At 38.2% G+C, this 24276-nt stretch overlaps 1 protein-coding gene across 1 annotated transcript; it reads right to left on the bottom strand.

Annotated features, from left to right (window-relative positions):
• Positions 1–12: 12 nt before the first annotated feature.
• Positions 13–12306, bottom strand: neil3 (nei-like DNA glycosylase 3). Its single transcript, XM_006798851.3, has 10 exons — positions 12132–12306; positions 11871–11980; positions 9921–10055; positions 9306–9519; positions 8348–8422; positions 7883–8049; positions 2718–2878; positions 1066–1480; positions 580–760; positions 13–424 (listed from the first exon to the last, which is right to left on the bottom strand). The coding sequence occupies exons 1-10, from the start codon at positions 12234–12236 to the stop codon at positions 242–244; spliced, it is 1746 nt and encodes a 581-aa protein (XP_006798914.2). The 5' UTR covers positions 12237–12306; the 3' UTR covers positions 13–241.
• Between the last annotated feature and the right edge of the window lie 11970 nt (positions 12307–24276).

Genomic DNA, 24276 nt, shown 5'->3' on the forward strand with positions numbered 1-24276 from the left:
AGGTAAACTCATAATGCCAAATAATTTGAAACTGAGACTTTATTAGAGATTTATTACAGCTGGTACGAACAAAGAAGTTGGCCATGATTTGAAGGTCGGAAGCTTAAATGGACGGGAATATAGAGCAAGGGTATATTTGATATATTTGATACTTGTGACTAGTCATCCTCCCCATTTCTGTATCAAGTTGTTTTTGTAAACATTGAGGATTCAGGGTTTCACTTGGGAGCAATATATGACATTAGCAACCAGGTAGGATGGAAACCCCTGGTCCATTCTCGGCCCACAGGAAAAAGTCACACTGTTTACCCTTTTGAAAGCTGCAGGTGTAAAAATTCCGGCCGTTGTTGGGTCCTAGTTTCAGAACGGTCCTCATTAAACAGCGCTTCCCGTGGTGACAAAAAGGGAAGTGCAAGTCTGCCCACTGCAACAGTGAAAATAAAGTTTGGTTAGCTTGGATGTACAGCTGTAAACTTTTATTTCAGTTATTTAACTGTTTAGTGAACAGATTGCGAACAGACTGTGCAAAGAAAACAAGAGAAGCAAATCGAAAACAGATAAGCTGCCTTCCACTTTCACCTCAAAGAAGTTACACTTGGTGTCTCTGGGTAGCGAGCAGGAGTAGAACTGTCGTCCCTTATTCTCCCCCTCCTTGTGGACCACTCTGAGGACAGCTGGGCGACGATGGGATGCACAGCGAGGGGCACTGGGACTGAGAGGAATGGAGGTTGCACGGCTTGTCGCTTCCATTTTGTGGGTACTGACAGGAGTATAGAGATGGTGTCATCAGTTTGAAATGCACTGAAAATATAACACAGCCAAAGCTGTCACATGAACACCAATTAGCAAACTAACCATTTTGTCTTGATGTGTGTTTGGGAAAAAAAAATGTGTATGTTTAGTATCCTGCCATGACTGTTTATCCATCTGTGTGTGTGTGTGTGTTGTATTAAAATACTAAATTTTGGGGGTTCCCTTCTTAAATCTCACTCATTTCCCTGAAGTTGCAAAAACTTCTCTTATTAAAAACTTACCCATGAATATCCAAGTAAGAGATTCACTCACCTTGAGTTTGGGGTTCCATTTTGAGCATTGTTACTGGGAAAGGCGCTGTGATCAATTCTCATTTTCTTGGATGTGTGACTGTAGGAGGCCAGTGATTCCCCATCGGACAGCTCGGCTCTTTGCTTCTGCCAGCCACCAGAGGCATAATTGGGGCTTGTTGTCCCTTGGCAAACACTGTATTTATATAAACCCCCTTCTGCCGCCAAGGAATTCAAATGATTCCCGGCTTGGGAAAGCGGGACTTTTGCAGGCTTTGCCTTCTTGCTTAAGTCGGAGAAAACAAGGGTGGAAGTCCCAAATGCAGACCTCCAGTTGACTTTGAGCTCCTCTTGTGGTTTCTTGAAGGCAGTGCAGGGGTATTTAATCAAATCAGCAGTGAAGGGTGATGCTTCAACGCTAATGTCATCTGTGTGGACTGGGGAGATGGAGCCACAGAGAGAAACTCAATTCATGTTCAGCAGCTGCAGCTCATTCTGATGCACCGACTGCACCCATAAAATGCAGGTTGTTGTTAGTTTTAAGTGGTTAGCTCGCCGTATCATTTATCAGTGGGCAGTATATTGCCGTGCTGTGTAGTCAAATGAAATGTCACAGAATATGTGGTGCTGAAAATGCCCTCATGCAAAAGGAACCACCGTATCAAAAGCTTTAAAAATGTTTTCAGTAATGGACTATGGAGCCTGACATAACAGTCATTAACAAGGAACTGTGAATAAATATCACTCTCCAGTCCCTCAAAAAGCTACCATTAAAGTGGCCATGAGCAAAGCCCTTAACCCCCAACTGATTCAGAGGATATGCACAGGGGTCCGTTGCAAATGTATAACTGTACATATGCAAATCAGGGTATTACTGAAAGAGCGAGTGTGCTCAGTCAGCTTTCCATGGAGAAATAAAGTGTCTGTTATTCATTTAAATCAACCTCAAAATGTCACCGCTATTCTCACTTACTCACACGCATCTTTTAAACAGTCCAGATGGACGCTGACATATGTGACGTAGCCTTTAAACCTTGTTAAAACTCAGACGATTATATTGGACTTAAGAATTCAAATCCCACTCCCATCCTCCCAAAATGGGAAATATTTTACTATCTAATACCACCGGACTAAAGGGGTTTGTTCTAGTAACGATTAACATAAAAAGACTCGGTAGTCTTAATTCAAATAAAATATTACAAAAAAGGAAAACAATTTAAGGGTACACAGTGAAGCCATCACAGCAACGTGTCCATGTCCTTGAAGCTCAGCACAACCTCAGGTTAACAGTTTTCAGTTGTTCAGTCAGCTGTTAATTAAGAAAACTGGACTGTATACAAAATACAAACGAACCCTCAAACCCTTCAACTGTAGCTTTATGCGGCAACAGTGACACTACAAGGACATTTCTTGCAGACACTAAATGGCCAACTGACAGACATGCTCATTATCCGTGCTGCAACATACAAACACACACAGAGAAGCTGCGTCGCCTCGCTGCGGTGTCACTCTGCCATTTTCCATCTTTTTCTGAAAAGTTAAGCATCGCTGTCTAACTGTACAAGATATCATTCAGCTAAACAGCAAAACTATAGCTACTGTTTTATCTCTTGTTAGCAAAGACATTTTATTCGCTCCAATTGAGTGACTATGAAGACAGAACATTTCACTTACCCTTGGGTCTTGGAGTGAGGCAGGCATCACACGCTGTTGCTGCTGGCTGGTTGATGAGTGTGCAGAGCTGACAGGCCCAGTCCTCTTCCTCTTTCTTAGCCACATTATCACGGGTTCTGTTGCAGGCCCAACCAATCAGGCTGTTTCGGACTGGAAGCTTACTAAATAAACAAAGCAGGGCAACGGTGACGATTATAATGTACTGCTGCTGCTGCGAATTTTATTGTGCAAAAATGTGGTGTTTCCACAGACACACATTTACTACATTACTAAATGTGAGTCACATTTGTATTATTACTGTTATTGTTCCACATGTTGAGAATAATTGGAATTATTAGCTCTCTAAAGTGGTTAAAAAATGAATAAGTAAATATATTGTGTTGTATATAGTTTAGAATAGGGGTGGGATAGATGCAGCATAGCATTGCCATATATTATATAACTGAAAAAAACATTAACACTGGACACACTTAGTTTGACAAAGCTACCTCCTAATTCAGAGCAAAATAATGGCCCAGTCACACCAATAAAAACAGGAAAATAACCTCCTTGTATCTACGAAAAAAATGTAAAAAAACAAACCTGTCACAGTCTGACTTGAACTGACTGCAATACCTCTTAGATTGGTGAAGATATTACTGTTTAAGCTATTATTCAGTTAAAAACAGCAAGGTTGTTGAATGCAAATGTAATGGTTAAATGTAAATTTCTGTTAAATGGGAATTTCTTTTGTGTAATGTGTCATTTTCAATGATTTGTCATTGGTAATTGCTATATTGTCAGAAATACGTAAATGCCAAGTTAACCCCAAAACAGATACTGACAGTTTAACTTTGGGGACACAATTAGCAGTTGAAAAATTCATTGCAACATTCATCATATTCCAAAATCTTAAGAATAGCAATAATACTGTATCAGCATTGTGATAATATCCTACTGTTCTGTTAAGTTCTACCTCTATTTTATAGTCTATATACGATGTGCTTATGACATTTATTAGATCACCACCCAGTGTAAGATTTATGCTACAGCTACTTTAAATTAGCAGTATTGGTAATCCCTTAATGCTTCTGTAATGGTTAGGCCATGTATGTGCAACATTTTTAATGAAAAGAAATTTTTATTTCAAATAAAAAAAATGCATTATCCATGAATTTTCAAATGTACTGTTTTACTAAAAAGCGGGGGAAAATATTATAGTTTAGGATGCTAGATTACAATTATTTAATTGCATCCCTGAACAGAAAAAAGCTGTTTTAATGGTTGAATGTTATTCTTGATTAATTTCTGACTTCTCAGAGATTTTGACATGACCGATTTCTTAAATGTGGGTTATTATGGGGGGTTTATTAATACATGTGTTAAGCACTGTACATTATGATGTTAAATGTGAAATGAGTATGAAGATGAGTTCTTTTAGACTGTGTAGCTCATTTAATTTAATAAAGAAAAGATTTTCGGATCAAATGATAGCCATTATGTGTTATCACTGAAATGGCTCATGGGGGAACCTTTTTTTTAGTTTGTTTTTTTAAAACAGAAAGTCACCTTCAGTCATTATAAGATTTAAGGTGAAATTCAGAATCAGCCCATTTTGTTTCTTTATTGTCCTGTATCCTGGAGACTCTAGCATCTTTTGTTTAATGGCATAATGAACATTATTGAAACAATAAAAATCTAAAATGGTTGCTTGAAAGAGCGATTTCAATTAGCTTCTTATTTAAGAAATAATGGGAGGTCAAAAGAGACCCCTGTATCAGTCATGAGTGGGAGATAATGATGTTAATGATGATGATAATGATATACTTATGTACCTAGTTTCCTGGTTTTTGTTTGACTTTTCGAAAAGGTTCTTGGATAAATATGTGACAGTCTTTTTTTTCCCTTTAACTTTGTGGGATGGAAATGACTAATACTTGATATGAAGGTGCATTATGATTTCATGTATAATTGGCCATAAAATGCCAGCGTAGCTATATTATACTTTCAAAAGTAAGTGTCACTTTATTTAGATATATGTAACTTTTCAGCAGTGAAATAATTCCTAAATTATCATATTTTTTTTGGATTGTCTGCACAAATAAACACGATTTTGATCAATTCTGTTCATGTAGTCACCCAATTACAACAGCAGTTGTAATCTATTAAGATATAAACCATGTAGACACCTATGGAACTTTTACCTAGGCAAATAATTACAGTTCAAGCAGAGAAGAAAACAGGCAAGAATGAAATGTGTTTTATATAATTGCTCCAAGCGCACATGATAGTGCTCTGACATGAAGCTAGACTATGTTTGACAAGAGGGTAAATCTGCAGCGCCAACAGTCATGGAGGAGCAAAGTAGCAGCGGCTTTCAGGAAACTTCTCACAGATTGCTTCATCAGCTGTGTAATGCGTTGTAAGGGCTTTAGACTCTAACCCCTCGCAAAGCTTTGCTCAAACACAGCCCAGGAGGTGTTGAGCCTGTGCCCTGTCTGGCAAACACAGCCTTATATGCGCATTAATTTCCCTCATAACACTTCCCACTCCCTGCCAAGCCCATCTGCCTGCAAAGATGGCCTCTCTAAATTTGAACATATTATCTAAAGAGCTTTGGAACTTTATGAAAAGACTGAAAAATGACACCTAGCTTTACTATGTTGGTTTCTTTACTGCCCATATATGTTTAAAAAGTTAGTGTGTTAGCATTTTAAATGCAAAGGTACACATTTTGTAACAGAAGAGGAATTGTCGCTTTATTCTATCACTGGAATATTTCCACTCATAGTTCTTAGACTCCCAAGTTCCAAACCTTTTTCATCCGATGCACCACCAAAAACCTGTCCAACGCACTCAAGTATCCCATTCATCAAAACCACCTGTACTCGAATGTGTTTAGACAGCCATTTATCTGTTTGTGAACTTTTTATGTAGTTCAGTATATTTCACTGTTTGCTTACTATTCCATTCATTAGTCCAGCGCCTTTTGTTGTAAATCTATTCAGCAGCTATTTAGTTTTTAGTGGCCACACCATGTTTTTCGATTGTTATTCCAAAAGGCGATGAGGATGCTCTTTCGAAAGACAGATAATCCTACATTTTCAAACATAATATGACCAACATTTATATAAAAGATTTTTTATTGATTTCTTTTTCCCAGTATGTCCTAAAATTAGGTTTTCCCAGAGAATTCTATAAGACTAGAAGTCTTTTTGCAGGAGTGGGCAAGAAAAACTGGGACTGTTGTGGTGAGCCTCACAGAACAGAGAACAGAATTAAGTTCATCTTATATGTTAGTAAAGATGATGGAAATGTGCAGATTAATTAAGGTAGTATACTGTGCAGAGCTGTAGTAACTACAGAGGGATAAAGTTGACAAGCCATTCTACAAAGATATGAAAATAAGTTGTTCAAGCTAGGTTAGTAAGAGGTGATAATCAATGAGCAGCAGTAAGGCTTCATGCTAAGAAAGACTACAACAGGTGTAAAGTTTGCTTTGAGAGTGTTGATGCCATTGAAGTGCAGAGAGTGTCAGAGTTGCACGGTGTCTTTGTGGAATTAAAGCATTCCATAGGGTGTCAAGAGAGGGACTGTGGTAGTGCAGGGAGGTAGTCGGGAGTAGCAGATAAGTATCTGAGGGTGGTGACAAACATGTATGAGGGCAGATAGACAGTTGTGTGGTGTGCCGTGGGAGTGACAGATGGGCTTACGGTGGGGGGTGGGAATACATCAGGGATCATCTCCAAGTCACTTCTTGTTTGTAATAGTGATGGAAAGGTTGACATATGAGGCTAGACAGGAGTCTCTGTGGACTATGATGTTCGTAGATGACATTGTGATCTGTAGCGAGAGTAAAGAGCAGGTGGAAAAGAACCTGCAGAGGTGGAGGTATGCTCTAGAGAGAAGAGAAATGAATGTCATTTGAAGCAAGACAGAATGCATGTGTAATGAGATGAAATTGTGAAGGTGAATGAGTTTAAATATATGAGGTCAACCGTGCAAAACAATGGGCCATGCGCAATAGAGGTGAAGAAGAGAGTGCAGGTGGATGCAGATGAGTTTCAGTGGCAAATCAGTTATGTGTAACAGAATTTAAAAAGCTATGCTTTGCTATTATGTCTGATTTGGAGAGAGGTGGTAATAAAAACACATCCCAATGAAGATCTTCACTGGGGATGACCAGACTGGACAGGTTTAGAAAAAGCTCCGGTTGAGTGTACTGGTGACAAAACCAGAAAGGCAAGGCTGAGATGGTTTGAACATACGTAGCCCCGCAGGGGACATTTAAGACGGACTTTTGCGAGATCTCGCAAAACAAACTCGGGATCTCGGAAAAGTTGAATTCCAACAATGGTGGCAGCTACTTAGTTGTAATATTACTCTTTCTGGGTCACAAAATACACTTTTAAGATATTTTGAGGTGTGAATGTAGTTGTGTCAGATATCTGCTCGGTTTACAAGACATCACATATTTGCAAAAGTGCTCCGACGTTTTCGGAGATGTATGAAACTTTTGCGAGATCTCGCAAAAGTTTTGCGAGATCCCGAGTTAGTTTTGCGAGATCTCGCAAAAGTTTCGCGAGATCCCGAGTTAGTTTTGCGAAATCTCGCAAAAGTTTTGCGAGATCCCGAGTTAGTTTTGCGAAATCTCGCAAAAGTTTCGTGAGATCCCGAGTTAGTTTTGCGAGATCTCGCAAAAGTTTCACGAGATCCCGAGTTAGTTTTGCGAGATCTCGCAAAAGTCCGTCTTAATTTTTTTTCATCCCATGTCCCCTGCGGGGCTCCGTATGAACATGTGTAAAGGAGGGACAGTGAAAATATTTGTTAAAGGATATTGAATATGGAGCTGCCAGGCAGGATGAAAACAGGAAGACAACTTATAAGATTCAGGGATGTAGTGAAGGAAGACATAAAGAGGTTTGGTGTGACAGAGGAGGATGCTAGGGATAGGGTGAGATGGAGGCAGATAATCCACTGTGGTGATCCCTTGTGTAAATGGGTACTAATCCCTGTATGGATATCACTGATAAGAAGGATGCACTACTGAGAAAAAAACAAGGTACATTTTTAATCTCCATCTTAGTTAAAACATAATTGGTGGCGGATATTTTTACAGCCTTCAAAGGAGCAGCCTGTACAAGAATAATACCTGCTCAGTCATAAAGGTCTACAAGGGTTTGTACCTTATGTTCACTCTGCTGGGATCTCCTTTCTGACAGTGCTCGCAGAAGTAAGTCATCCTTCCGTTATCTCCAAGCCGACAGACTGTGATGACATGAAAACACTGGCCGCACTGGGAACGCTTGTAGACTTTGTAATGTTTGTAGAGGGGAGAGCCAGATTTGCGACACTGACAGAGATGAGGAGGGCACACAAGAAGAAATAAAAGTATGAGGATAAAGAAAACAGAAAAAGATTACCTTTCCTCACTTCTCTGTTATGTATAGAAAGCAATATTTGTTTTTTCTGTTCTCTAGGTAGTGGGGCTTTGGCTTTTGCTCCTCTTTCCTGGCAAAACAGGATTTTTAGTTAATCTATTCTTGCAAGTGACTCTAAATGAGGTAGCCAATTTAAATGTGCGCAGATCAACATAAACCCATGCAGATCCCATTCAGATCCAAAAGACCAACTTGTGATTTATGCCTAACCTTGTAAAACAGAAGAGTAAAATCACGAGTCATTTTCACCAAATGGTGAATCTGTTCATCTGTCAGCTGCTGAACCTAAAAAAGACAGAGCACATTTAGTTACAGTTCACAAAAAGGAGACTAAACCTTATTTGTGTAGCCCTTTTAAAACAGAGACAAATAGCACTTCACAATCAAAATCAATACTACAAGCACATAAACAATAAAGCACCAGATGGGAATGAGAAAGACGGTTTTAAATTGATGCAATGGGAAAAATAGCCAGCCACCAAGAAGCTGTCTCTGGCTCAGACAGTGTATAAAAGCAGTACTTGTTGATCTTTCAGGACTCCTAGGGGCTTGGTAATAGAGGAGAAGCTCATAAAGATTCAGTGGTCCCAGAAGAAGAAGGGGCCAAAAGTCCTAGATTAATGTTTTGCTTCAGTGTGCTAGATTCTCGTATCCTATCTAAAACTTTCTAAGGAGGGCAAAAATTCATTTCAGATTGGAGCCCCTAGTAATGTTTGAGTAATAAAAGTATTCATCCTATGAAGTTCTTTTACCTGCAATAAATAGGCCACTCAAAAATTACACCTTTCTTGTATAGTTTGCCTACCAAAAAATATTCCCAAAGAGCCATGTGACGTATTGAATCCTTCACAGTTCATGTGATATCATTTCCAGATCAGGATTAGAAAATATTTTATTCATGTTTTAGGATAAATATATGCTATAAATCATTGAGAAAAGCCAGCTCGGGTTGCAATAAGGACCATGTACATTCATGAAAGTAAAAAATATTTCCATTTTCAACAGGCACAGAGGGAAAGGCATATCTGTGCTGCAATGTGCTTGTTTGTCTTTTCCCTATTTTACCCACCTCATTGCAATGCATCACTCAATAATACAAGGGCTTAAACTTTTTTCTGTGAGAGTTTTGTATTCCTCTGCTGAACACAATCCATCATCTTTTCCATACCTTCACGGCTGGGTGGAGGCCAGAGTCAAACAGGGCTTCGTTTTTAATGATGTTGCCGACTCCCGGCATGACGGCTTGATCAAGGAGAACGTCGCAAAGCATCCTGCTACTCTGGCTCCTCACTGCTTCCTCTGAGTGGGAGAAGCTGAACTTGGAGGAGCATACGTCCAGACTCTCCATGGCCCTAACCCTCTGCTCACAGTCCTCTGTTAACCTGCAAATACACAGTTGTAGTAATGGAAAAAGGCAGAAAATATATAGCGACAGTTATTGGAAGTGTACCACGGGGTCAACTGGCGCTCTCAAGGTTACACTTTTCAAAATTGTTTCTTTCATATATTCTGTAAGGTTTGTTTGTTATGAGATGGAATAACATAGGTGAAACCTTCACACAGAAGAAAAGAAATGTGGGTCTGACTGCTGAGCATTACAACAGGACCTTACAGACAATGGTCGGGACAAATGCTGAGCCAAAAAGGCTGCGTTTTTCATGCAACAACGGCCACTGTCTTCAGACACAGCCTAATGTAGGACATACTCACTCAATGAGACTCATAGCCCAAGGTGAACTCCTGTCACCTCAATCTATCTAGGCTGGGCTGGTGTCCCTGTTACCTTATTTCCACTGTGCTGTCAAAGAAGCACACCGTGTCGTCAGTAAGGTGTATTTCCAGCACGGGAGTGGAGTCCTTCCTATCCCTCCTCTCAGCAGGGTTTATACGCATTGATCCATTCATACCAAAGTGAACTCTAGAGGATGAAAGGAAGGAAGACAAAGAAAAATAAGGCAAACTTCATTTAAAGACAGCATGTCTTGATTCATTTAACACTCGATCACAGGATCATGGTCTTGTGGATGCAAACTCTACCCTTGGAAACTTATTGTGCAAGGTGTCATTGCCTTGCACAACAAAGCTCACTAGTTCATTTACATAGATATGAATCTATCTGTCCAATGATGATTATTCAAAATAACATTTTCATTTAAAAAAATAATATGAGCACAGTTAGGGTGGCATTATATGAATGAATATGTTCCTGTAGATGCAGTAATATCTGTTGTAGTTGCTTTCTCTCCAAATTACACTACTGCAACCACTGTCGTTTTTTGCATTGGTGTGATTGAAAATCTGGATGTTTTTTCTATTTAATTCACTAAGTAACCAAAAACCAGTTGGTTCTAGTTTTTTTGATTAAATAAATAAATACATACAAACATACTTAACAAAATTATCCATATTGATTATTTCTCCTTATCACCATTATTGGCAAAAGGTAAAAACACAACTGAAGATTTGAACACTGTAAATGGTAAATGGACTGGTTCTTATATAGCGCTTTTCTACTCTTCTGAGCACTCAAAGCACTTTACACAACTTGTGCATTCACCCATTCACACCCATTCGCACAAGCACATTGTTCTAAGTGCTTTCTAAGTAGCATTCGCACACATTCATACTCGGATGGATGCATCGGAGAGCAATTTGGGGTTATTATCTTGCCCAAGGATATTTGGCATGCAGACTAGGGGAAGCCAGGAATCGAACCACCAACCTTCCGATCAATAGATGACCTGCTCTACCGCCTGAGCTACAGCCACCCACTGTGCTGTGTACAAACACAAAACACATAAACCAACCAATAACTGGCTTTAATACAAGGGAAAAAATAGCTTAGCTTTTACTGCCACAAAAAAAAAAAATACATTTTTGTAGTATTTATAAAAGCTGTAAGTTAACCCGAGCCTCCTAAGAATCGATTCGAATTGTAGACTTTATGACTCGTTTTAGAAACTCAGATAGGTAAAGATGGACATAGCTTCTGGGTTTAAAAAAATGAAACCATTGCTGGAGTGCCTTAAACCTGCACTTGTTTTTCTTAATAGCCACCTGGGGGTGGCTCTGGTAGTTGCAAAAATAACTCCAGTCCTATTGACATCTAGAATATGACCACTGTAAACCCTTTCCTGCTTAGTTTACAGGCTCAGCCGCTCTGTTTGGATCATATTAAATTAAAACAAATTAATTAATTAATTAATAATAAGTCTACTTTGTAACTTTTGGTCACACTATGTGTATTTTGGCTAACGATTTATGATTGACAAGTTGTTAGCCAGTGAACGTGGGGTTTCACAATCAGACCCGCCCCACTCACGCATCACATTGGGTTTCAAAACACCAAGATCGTGACAGCACAAACACTCTTGATACGATCTTCAGAAACCTTAGGTGACATCACAGTAGCTATGTCCAAAACTGTTTATGAGAGTAGTGCATGATCATATAAATAGATTCATATTGCAAATTATACACATTTTGCTTACAGTGGGATGATTCAAATATTGAATGAAAGAGCAGCAAGCTAATCGGCTTATTCAGAAAAATGTGCTTCACTTTGAAAAGAAAATCCCAGATGTCACAGTTTTCAAAAACACTGAATGCAGCATTCATTGGTGACATCCCGCCAGACTCCGGTGCACATACAGTCGGTTGATAATGACAGAAAATGTCTAGACATTTATACAAACAGAGAGCAAAAAAAGAAAAAGAAAAGTTGTCCGCTTACCTTAAAGCACGTAGACCAAAGTACATGAAGAGCTCCTTTCCCAGGGTTTCCACTCCGCTGTACTGACAACCATAAAAACAGGGGAAGGCGTTTGTCTCGGAGCTGTTTTTCTGTACAGGGATATAAGCCAGTTAGCAGCAAAAAAGCACAGACGAAGGCTGTCTTTGATCTTCTTTAATAACAGCTAGGTGGCTATCCTACACGCCAAATTTACTACATAACTTGTTGCACCGTGACATACAGTCTCACAAGGTTACTTACGGCTGATGTTGTCAGACTGCCTCTGATCGCTTTTACTTTCTGTCCTTTCTGGACTTTTAAGCGGATTTTCTCTCCGTTTAATGTGCATCCCGGCCCTTCAACCATTTTCGATTTCAAGATATAAAGTCAAACTGTGCGTCAACAGTCCAAAAGTTTTGTTGTCGTGATTGTTCCCGCCACAACATTCAATTTTGCGCATGTGCGGCACGGCTTGTACCCGGAACTTGATGAATTAAAGGTACATTAACCTATTTTTCATAGCAGTGTCCTTCTTTATGAAAACAACATGTACATAGACATGAATATATATTAGGAGATTATGTAAGTATGCATTTGCTTTATAATTAATTCCTTCCCACCCTATCTTCATCCCTTGAAGAGGTTTGTTATTTTTTTCCTTTTAGTGAATAAATTCTTAATATGCTCTTCCTCCCAGCCCTGCGATGTCTATGCATATATTAAAGGGCATGAATAAGAATAGAAACAAATAAATAAACCAAACATGAGTAGATAAAGTAAAGAAACACTCTATGGAGTAGCTGTGCATTCATTGGTACCCAGAAATATATGCAGTAAGCAGGCTTATTAAAATCAGAAACAGCTAAAACGTTAACGAGATGCATGCACGTCAGAGGATCAATAATTACCATGCAGATTTATCTGTATATGGCTCTTCTAAATAATAATTATGGCTACCTTTGGTACTTTTTAGGTACTTTTTAAAATTCTGATTATATAACTTGTGGACTATCAGTTATACAGCTTCTGCACCTGTTCCCTACCTTATAATATTTCAAATACTTCACATAAATGGTAATAACATACTGATTCTTTTTTCTAAAAATGAATAAATGAATATATAAATATAAAAACATTGCTATTGCAAACAAGAAATTGTGGTGAAACTGCAGAAGAGATTAGGAGATTTTTAAAGTCTCATATTCTCCTATGGGACAATTTGAAACGTAATAAATCGTCGTGCATAAATTAAACATGGACACGGAACACAAACAGTAACGTGTTTCTGGCAGTGCAATATATGTATTGCACATTCCTAGAAAGAGCGATTTCTTTTATTTTTCACTTGAGGGCGGCAGCGTACCGTTGTTGCGCCTGCACAAACACAAGGACATGTTTCTGGGCTGCAGGCTCTAATTTAACGTTTATTGAGATACGCTAAAAGATACTAATTGTTCAGCTGAATTTAATTGATCCAGAGAAATTTTCATTGTTTGAATTTTCATTCAAGTTTTTTGTTGTAAAGTTGAATAATAATAAAAAAAATCTGTTGCAAATAGGAGAAAAAGAATACTATATTATAATTTGACAAATTTTGCATTGAATTGCTCGTCTCCTTGCGCATGCATGATGCTGTACTCTCTGCCCAGGTTAAATCTCACTGCCATTTGTGGGATAAGTGGCTTACCTTCAGCTTTACTCTGTTCATCGAAGGTGTCTGATCTGGCTGAATTTCAACAACAATTTCCAATATTGTCAAACGATTTTCTGCATGGCTTGCTTTCATAATTGCACCAACTTGTTTGCGCTGCAGTTTTACCACCCAGAAACCCTTCTGTGGGCCCAGATAAAAATAGATAGACTCCACGCTCTCCAGCCAAGTGTACAGACATGCCGTCCTTTAAAAAAAGCAGCACTCAGCAATAATGTGTATTAAAATCTGTAGCTGTTCTCGCACATTGGCTCCAAGGGATGCAGAGTATGTGAAGCTAGATCTCAGCCTCTTATCCTCTCTCCTTCCTCAGGATCTATAAAAGCAACATGTATCTGCAGAGATTTGTGCTCCCACAGAGTGAAATATATTAAAGATTACAGAGCAACAAGTTAATATTATCTTTTTTACAGAGTTATTGTCCAGATTTAGATTTTTTTATTACATTATATAAACATTTATGTTGAAAGTTAAAGCTGATAGTACTGGTTTGGGCCCTTTTACCTTTGGAACTGGGCTGCAGGTTTGTTGGCTCACATCACTGAATTTTTTGATGAATCTTCCGGTGAATCCCAAAGATGCTCTGCTGGATAGAGATCTGGTGACTGTAGAGGCCATTTGATCACAGTGAACTCAATGTCGTGTTCAAGAAACCAAAAACTGGTGTATTATCTGCTGGAAAAGGAGTTATGAGAAAATGGATACACTGTGATCATAAAGGGATGGACATGGTTAATAACAATACTCAGGTGGGCTGTGGCATTTCAGTGATGCCCATTTCATAATAAGGGGATCAAAGTGTGGTAAGAAAATATCAACCACCTCTTCAGCCTGAACTATTAAAGATAACAGAATGAATCCACTCCATCAAGTTGTTTAGACCGAACTCTGACCCTCCCATCTAAATTTTGGTGACCCTTTACGAATTCTATCCTTACTTTCCTGAGATTAGCTAACAGGTTTGGCACCTGGTTCGTTCTTCTGCTGCATTAGACCATCAGCTTCATGTTTTGGAATGAGGGGTTATTTGAGTTGCTGGCGATCGTGGCTCAAGAGTTGGGAGCTCGCCTTGTAATCGGAAGGTTGCCGGTTTGAGCCCCGGCTTGGACAGACTCGGTCGTTGTGTCCTTGGGCAAGACACTTCACCCGTTGCCTACTGATGGTGGTCAGAGGGCCCGGTGGCGCCAGTGTCCGGCAGTCTCGCCTCTGTCAATGCGCCCCAGGGTGGCTGTGGCTACAATGTAGCTTGCCATCACCAGTGTGTGAATGTGTGTGTGAATGGGTGGATGACTGGATATGTAAAGCGCTTTGGGGTCCTTAGGGACTAGTGAAGCGCTATATAAATACAGGCCATTTACCATTTTACCATTTCCTATCAGCTTGAAGCAGTTTGGCCATTCTCACCTGATCTCTGGCATAAATGAGGTGTTTATGCCCAGAAAGATGTAGCTCGCTGGATATTTTGTCTTCCTTTCAGACTTGGTAGAGATGGTTGTGTGGGAAAATCATAGTAGATCAGCAGTTTATGAAATACTCACATTTTGATTGTGGCCAGTCAGCTTGGCCACTATCCCCCCTTTCTGACGCTGGGTTTGAACTTCAACAAATCATCTCGATGAACAGACACCATCTTGTTTTGTAACTATAATTTTACACCTTTAAAGTAATACTGTTTTTCCATCTCTAGTGACATAACTTAAATAATTTACTGCTAATTTATATTCCCATCCAAGTCAGACAGTAAATAATTGTATTATTTTTCACTCACTGCCTTTAACTACATCATAAAAAGACAAACAAACAAAAACAAAACAGTTATCATAGTTATCATATTATCTGCAACCGACATATATTTGAAAGGCATCTACACTGTCTGTTATACTTCCAGTTGTAACCAATGCACAAATACTGAATTGTCCTTTTACATTTATATTGTTCTCTTTCCCTTTGTGCCGTTTCTTTTGCCTAACTGTCTATCAAAGCGATGACCTTTGAAACATGTCAAGGCAATTACATTTTTCTTTTTTTTCTTTCATGACATCAAGTGAGTAACATCTGCTTTGACTACAATGAGAAAAAGAAAAACAACAAGAAAATAAACAAACACTGTAGCCCCTTAGTACAGCAACATACATCAACAGAAGTACAATATTCCAGGACCTAGATGATAACGGGAGCGTGGCCACGAAACTGATTACCACCGTTGCAAAAATGTCAAGGTGTGCCAAGATAAATGCGTCAGGCTCTGAACCAAAGGAGAGCTTCACAAAACTTTGCGTTAGGAGTGTGCAACACAGATGTGTATTTGAACAAGTGTGCAAATATGTGCACATTTTTGTGTGTCCTTGCATGTGTGCTGATGGATGAGTACTGAATTCCACACCTGGTACTTTGGGCCAGCTCTCTTATGTTATATCTTTATTCTAATATAGAGAGACACATAATAATTTAACTTATTTTGTCACATTTTATATCATCAGTTCTCTACGATGTCTGTCACAAATGTACATCACCGTAAACATGAAGCGATATGCCAGCACATCATTTTATAGGCTCCACAGGATCACTTAACTGAGGTCCAACAAATAATTGCTTGTATGTGCAAACAGAAACAGTGCTCTTGAGTTACTTTCCCATTTAACTTAATTTTTAGGTAAAATATTGAAGTGCTCTCAGAAAATCTGATTTTGGAATAATTATACACAGCCTGGAGATGAAGAGCTATAACTCTGATGTCTTTTGTTTGTTTTAGAGGATCACTTGTATGCACAGGTGTAAGATGAAATCAATGCAACCATGACATGCTTGCTCAGCATTCCAAACTTCATTAAACCAGGATAATGCTCCTAATGGAAGAAGCAAATTATATTGTGGCATGCAAAAATCATCTCATACCCTTAATAGTCTCTTCTTAATGGCCTTAATGAGTCTCCTGATTTTTAAACAAAATTTGGGGATTGTGTTTTAAACTGTGCAGCTGCTCTTCTCTTTATAATGTGCTCATAATGTGTATGTGTGTGCCATTTTATGTGTCAGTCTGTGCACACGTTTTTTACTTTCTCATAGATTTGCTTGAATATATATTTCCTATGTCTGCTTGCATTCATAAGCTGTTTGTGCATTGTTCATTAAGGATGTTGAAACAAATATCAACCTACCTGCTTGTGTTTCTAGATGGCTACAAGGTCTAAGCTGAAACAAGTTTCACTTCATAAAAGTAGAATCCAGAACCAATTTAACTAGTGAAAAATGAATGATAAAGTTTTATAAAAATGACCTGTCTACTGAGCTGCAGTCCATGAGTAACGCGTGTGTACTTACAGGCGTGCATTGAAGAAATACTTACTTCATTTTGAGCTTTTCACATTTTAAAGACTGTTTACTTAAAGAAAATAAATATTATTTCAAAGTGCAAATCTGTCATCTAGTAAATACAGCCTCACTGAAAAACATCAAGTTTGGGCCATAAGTTGTTTGGACAAAGACATGTTTGTGGTGTGAAGTGCAGATTGAAGTGCAGATTCTCAGCTTTAATTCAAAGGATTTATTTTGCCATGTAATTATAGCCATTTTCTTACATATTCCCCCCATTCTCTAAATCTCAGAATTAATTTTTCCCTTGAGATGCACGCCTTTATTGCAGCCACCTTCCGCTGCTGTTTTCTTATGAGTCTTTCTGCATTCAGTTTGTGATTAATAACTGAAAAACAAGCTCTGTTGGGTTGAGATCAGGGTACTGACTTGGCAAATGAAACATTTTTCATTTCTTTACCTTTAGAAGCTCTATGATCACTTGTGCGATATGCTTTTTTTTGCACTATGAAACACTGTCTGATCTGTTTTGTAGAATTTGGCTCAATCTGAGCAGAGAATACACACCTGTGCACCTCAGAATTTGTCCTGTTGCAGTCGCAACCTCAATAAACTGGCAGCCATACGTGCCCATGCTACAATATTGTCTCCACCTTGACAGATAATGTGGTATGCTTTGAGGTGTTTCTCTCCTTGTCAATGCTTTTCTCTTTTTAAGAATGTACTAAATTGTTGATTTGGCAACCGCTCTCTCTGACAGATTCATTTTTTCAGCTGAACGATGGCCTCCCTCACTTGCACTGACATCTCTGTGGGCTTCGTTTTAGATTCACATTGAAAAGCTACAAGGCCCAAACCTGCTTCATTTGTCAAGAAATAAGAAGGAAATAGGTCTCGCCTGAACGTGAAATTACTTTTCCAGTCAATTTCCCAATTAATGATGAAATTCTAAAAATAGGGACCACGTATAAAAATTGATTCCTAAACAGTCAATACAAATCTTTTGTAAAACTCCTTGAATTAAAGCCGAAATCCAATCACATCTTGATTGATTTAAAATCCACTGAGGTGGTGTACAACTAAACGGTGAAAAACTACAAAAACGGTGTCTTTGACCAACAAGTTATGGACCTACCTGTAGCTACAGAGAAGTATGTGTATGTATTATGTCAGAGTAAAGAATTGAGGAAATAGGCTCTTAAGACTCAGTGGTGTTTATATTTTTTCTTTAAAAAGTTTCATTGTATGAAACTGCATGTGAAGCAAAAATGACAGTTGTTTCTTTGGCGGAGAGAAGCTTAACTGCAGATGGAGATGGGTTGCTATGCAACTGTACTTGCAGCACCAGGGTCACATTTCAGTGTCTGTCTCCTCCTGCCTGGCAGGAAGCGAGGACTGTTAATAATGCTATTTTGAAAGCGTCTGACTTGAAATCATCCAAATTTGAATCTATCCATATATTTTTTCCATATATTATACAGGAAATATTGCTTCTTCTGTTTTAGATCATCTTTGTCACTTCTCAGTAATGCATGATCACAGTGTATAATGCAGTGTATGTGCATGTAATATGGACAATCTGAGATTTAAAGGATAATTAAATGCTGTTACCAGATAAAGTATATAATAGAATCAATCATAGAATGTGAGGGAAACATTCTGTTATTATTAAAAATCGTTTTACAAAGTGCCGAAATGTTTTTCTTCTATTTTAATTTGTCAAATACGTATATATAGGCCATACTCCTTAATCTATATAGTGCATTAATGTGATAATTTATTCAATGTGTCATCGTTCCTGGAATATTTTTACTGTTGTTCTGTCTCTTTTTACTGGCAAAGGTTTTTTTTTTTTTTTTTTTTTTAAAGTGGCATACACTAAGAAGGGAAAAATCTGCTGTGACTCTCCACCAGTTCTCTTTAAACACATCCACACACATATGTTCCCCTGATGCCTTTGGAACAAAGTCCTTTTTGTTTGGGGCTCAAAACTGGAACCATCCTGGATAGCTGCCTTTCATTCATAACAAATATTAATCTTCTCTCTGCATTAAAAAAAATGTCTCAAACTTAGTCTTAGATTTATTGTGTTTGTTCAATATCAAGCAAATGAACTTGAAAGGCAAGAAATAACCTGTCTAGTTTTAATGTGTGCCATGCAGCATTGACTTTGCTGTGAATGTCTTGATAGTATAAATTCATGTAAAATTATTTTTAACGTAAAGATTACCTCATAAAAGGGATGTCTTTTGGAGTGAGATGCTTCCTACAGAACCCCAAAACTGCAGCCCAGTATTTCATTCACACATGCCATCTTTCAGTCTTGGAGACCTACTGGGTGACAGAGAGGTCTGCTGAGAAAGCAGGCCAAGCCTGTGAAGTCATGCACTGAGCCAGCTATGGACTGGGATTGGACTAAAAAAAAAGCTGGCCGACAACATCAGGAAAAAGAAAACCTGTTATCCTGTTTCATTTTTGTTAAAAAACAAAAAAACCCCGCAAAAACCCCCAAAACAAAAAACAAACCCAGCACGGAAACACTCAGGAAAAAGCAAAGTGGTCAAATCAGCAGATAGAGACACCCTGATGTGATGTCAATAGAAGACACAAAGGCCGAGTTAGGTGGGACTTTTGAAAGGTGTTTTATTCACAACAAAATGGCTGCAAGAAAAAAAACAAGTACAGCCCCATATTGATGCATTCCTCCTCTAGGTGGCAGTGCTTCCTTCTTAACCAGAAGGAGAAACTGGGAGAAACTGGATATACCCACACTTCTCATCTCCATCCCTGGAATCACCTATTAATTGTCGCTGGATAACTAATGGACAATAACTGCATTAGTTTAAATGAAAATGTCACTGCTGCTGTATAAGAAGGGAAACTTAATTGCCAGTTGACATCACTACTGTAATCTCCATTACCCCCGTATAAAGCATAGCCAATTGTTGCACTAATTTGAAAATGGCATTTTTAATTAGATGTAAATGATGACCCCTGATGACAGAAAACACGACTACAAATATGTTTACAGATCAACATCAGGGTTCTAAACCTCACAGCTGATGTGCTCCTAAGCAAAATAAAAACCAAGAGGTTTTGTTCTGTGGCTGTCTCTGACTGCTGACCTGTGAAGAAGCTTTGAGAGACAATTTATACTCTAAAATCTGACTCCCAGTTCCACAATGATGTAAGGATGACCCAGACATATACAGAGACATTGTGGCCTCTCTGACTTCACTACGTGATGCCAAATGAGGTTTTAATTTTCCTTAAGAATTTGGGTTAGTAAGTGCTCTATGGGCTGTAAGGATTCAGCAAGTGAATGGTCTCTGTGATATCTCTCTTTATCCCCTGCCATTGTCATAAAGAGAGCTCTAAGTGTTTTTATCTAATGCACTATTTAAGGAAACAAGTTTACGAAAAGAAGATTCTGTAGGTTTATTAGCACAGTGCACAATCAAAATAAGATAAATAAATAAAAGAAAGACAAGTATAGATGGTACAAAGATTATATCTCCTTGCATAGCGGTTACAAAAAAATCATAAAATAAGCCTAAAATCAAGCTTAAAATAGTCAAAACAGAATACAGCACACTCATTTTGACTTTAACTCAATTCCCAACATGTTCTTTAGGGAAAAAAAACAAAAAACATGTTTTTTGTTGCAGATAATTTCATGGAGGTCCTTGTTTACTAAATAAAAATAGAACAGAAAAAGAAAGAAAGAAAAATTAAATTCTAATCCACGGGACAGATCAGTGATCATTATACACTGACATAAAAAAAAAATCTACCAGTGTAAAGCAGTTTTTAAAATCTGTTTTTAATCCCTAACATCATTATTACACATCCCAGTCCATGTGTCTGTCTAAGAAACAGCTGGTTTTACATCAGTGTAATTTCACTAAATATATCCTAATTGCTTTCTAACAGTATTATTGCATACAGTCAAATAGCTATCTTTTGTATGTGTGGAGAAGTATCGAGGCAATGTAGCAAAATGCAGTGTTTACAGCTTAAAATATGTCTTAAGCTGGCAACATTTTTAACTCTTAAATGTCTGTTTGTTCTATGTGTTTCCAGTGTACAGATATACATAAAACACAAAAGCTACTTATTTACATGTGCTAGCATACAGAAATAGTGTGACTCAGGCTTTAAATGACCAAATGTCCATAAATAACTAATACAGACTTTCAAGTGTTATGAGTTTTAATACCTGGTGTCAATGATCCAAAACAACAGACAGTGGATAAGAGAAATGAAGAACAGAGTGTGGGCAAGGCGGAGTGGGTGGAGACGAGTGTCAGTGTGATTTGTGACCAGAAGACTGAATGGGAAGGTTTACACGGTGGTAGTGAGATCTGCTATGATGTATGGTTTGGAGATGGTGGCAAAATGACAAAAAATACTGGAGACTGAGCTGGAGGTTGCAGAGTTGAAGATGTTAATTTTTCATTTGGAGTGACCAGGATTGACAAGATTAGAAATGAGTACATCAGAGAGACAGCTGAGGTTGAGCTTTTTGGAGGGAAAGCTAGAGAGACCGAATTGAGATGTACAGAGGATCTTGATGATAGAGCTGCCAGACAAGAGGAAAAGAAGAAGACCACTGAGAAGAGTCGTGGCTGTAGTAAAATAGGAGACGGAGAGGGTTGGTGTGACAAGGAGAATGCTAGGAACAGGGTCAAATGGATAATAAATTAATAAACTAGCTTAGGCCAGTTGTTTTATTATATTATATATAATATTCCATCAGTAAATATGAGCTGTTTTTGCCTAACTATCAATAAAATGTTTTTTTCTTAAAAAGAGTAATTGATTTTGTACTTAATACAGATTTGATTATATGTGCATATTTGATGTTTTCCAAGGTTAGCAGTGATGAATTGTGCGATACATCTTTAATTAATGGAGGATGTGGTGCCCACGTATTCTTTGAAATATGCCTTTTGAAGCAGATAGTACAAAAGAAATGTTCAGATGAGTTTAGTTCATATTTCAAGTGTGGCTGACATTAATTCTGAATCTGACTTTTCCTCCTCTTCATTATATAACTCAAACCTGCCTGCAAACCGTCGCTGTTTTAGCAGGTCAAGCCAAATAGCTGCTTGTTAGACTTCAGTTCAGTTTTGACACCACAGCTCACAGGAAACTACTTACAGCTGAAACTCTTAGACTGGTTATACCTTTTTTATTTTCATTGTATTTGCAAGTCTTGAAACATCCTAAGTAAAAAAAAAAAGAAAAACAGAAAAACCTCCAGTTGAGTTGACACTGAAATACCATTCTGCATTATTCAGAGAAAATCACGGGGTGCTGGTAAACACACAGCCCTGCTAATTGTGTTTGTGTCTTGTTTTTCTTTCTAACCTAAAGTAAGGGTGACAAAACGGAAAACCTGAAACATTTAACTTCTTCTGATTCTATTTGCTGCGTGAGGCATTTAGCTGACATGGTTTGGACCCAGTTGTTCCCTTAGAAGGAAGATAATGGGAACATGGAAGGCGACAGCTGACCTGCAGATTTATACCCAGATGTTTTTTGCTTGTGCTGTGAGACCAACTAGTTCACTACTTTGCCAGAGTAATGCAAAGCTGTTCACATTTATTCTATATGATGACGTGTCTATCCTGGTCAAAGGGGTGACAGTCCGCCACCCATGAAATCACAGGATTGAAAAACGGTTTGATAAATGTGAAAATGATGTAAATAGTTTGATCTGACCTTTACAGTCATTTAACAGCTTGTATGATTATATGCTGAAAGCTAAGATACAATACAACCAATTGGTGTGACAGGTACACCTGCCATGTTGTAATACGATCTGTCTCTTTAACTCTAACTTTACTGGGATAATCACACACCTACACATGCATACACCAAAAATGCACGGCCATTATTTTGCCTGGTGCACAGCTAATCCTTTGATCTCGAGCCTTGATTTGTAGGGAGCTGCTCTGTTCTCAGCTTCCCAAGGCTGCATTTGAGTTCTATTATTTATCACCAAGTGTCATGCAGGGAAGGGAAAACGAGTGAAAACAAGGTTTGTCTTCTTCTTGGTACACTTCCTTAAAAAAACAACACAAAAACAAACAAAAACAAAGAACCCAGGAAGAAGTATTAGTGTGCTTAGTACATTTTAATTGGTCTGTTTCAGTAAAGGTTATAGCTTTGGCAGTATTTTATGTGCGATCATCGATTGTTTTGATCTCACTGTGCCTGAAATTTAAGGATAAAAAAGGTCTGAGTGATGCTTTCATGTTTCAGCAATACAGTCAATATCGTCTTTAAGGTGTTAATATTGTGTGATACAGTGTATTACCTGAAATACATACAGTAAATGGATGCAATACAATAGTCCTGAGACAAACTGAACAAGAGTTCCTCCAAAGACAGTTGACTAAATGGATAATTAATTTGTCCCACTGTTGCCATTTAGCCTGCTCCACTGTTATTACGGCTTTCCTAACTTCCTAAGACCCACAATTATTAGTGTCTTACAGAGTGAATCACGTTTGTGTGTGAATTTTGTTTTTGTGTGTCACCCAGTTCTTAATAATCCATTGAAATACAGTTGTGTGGCATACTATTTGACATTTAACACTAACATGCTGCATCTGTCTACTAAACATGAGGCTCCAGTCAGCTGTTTGATATAGGAAAAACTGAAACTAGGGCAAACAGCAATCTTGGCTCTGCCCAATAATAACAAAATTTGCCTCCCACCACCACTAAAACCTAACAAATTAACACATTATGTTGGATTTATTCCCCAAGTAAAGTTTTAAAGCAACAATTCACTTTACAGTGGATTATGTGACTATTTCTTGGCTGGTGACAGTGCCTTCTCTTGTTGGTTGCCTGGCAACTGTTCACTGACAAGAAGCAGTAAAATAACACGCTTTTGCTTTTATGCTTTGTTTTTTATATAATAAATAATAGAATTAATATTAAATAAACATGCAAGTTTCTGACAGTAAAGTCACACTTTTTGAAGATAGTACCTGGCTTTTCGCGTGTCTGTGGTGTGTCTCTTCAGCTTCTTCCCACACTAACAAAAGATGCTCATGAACCTCTTAAACACTGTTTAACCAAAGCCTGTTCTCCACACCAAAATCATACTAAATCCAGATTAGTTTGTGCATCTAAACATACTGTAAATACACTAAGAAGTTCTACAAAAACAGAAATAAGCCAGAAAGACAATGTTAAAGAAACGAGTCCATGCTTCTATTCAGATGCTTCTAGACATAATTATTTTCCACAGTCTGCAGTAGTAATGACTTGGGTAAATAGAGTAAACAAGTGTGGCGACAAAGACGAACGACATGTTCTCTCTCCTTCCTTTAATGGTGATGTTTCTGTTCGTGTATCAGCTGG

Source organism: Neolamprologus brichardi, chromosome 2 (genome assembly GCF_056152115.1).
Source record: "Neolamprologus brichardi isolate AB-2024 chromosome 2, ASM5615211v1, whole genome shotgun sequence".
NCBI classification, from domain to species: domain Eukaryota; kingdom Metazoa; phylum Chordata; class Actinopteri; order Cichliformes; family Cichlidae; genus Neolamprologus; species Neolamprologus brichardi.

Coding starts and splice junctions, on each gene's coding strand:
- neil3 (XM_006798851.3), bottom strand. CDS start 12,236: ATGGTTGAAGGGCCGGGATGCACATTAAACGGAGAGAAAATCCGCTTA. Junction 8,050..8,347: donor TTACTCTTCTGTTTTACAAG/GTTAGGCATAAA, acceptor CATCTCTGTCAG/TGTCGCAAATCTGGCTCTCC. Junction 2,879..7,882: donor CCCAGCAGAGTGAACATAAG/GTACAAACCCTT, acceptor TTGTTTATTTAG/TAAGCTTCCAGTCCGAAACA.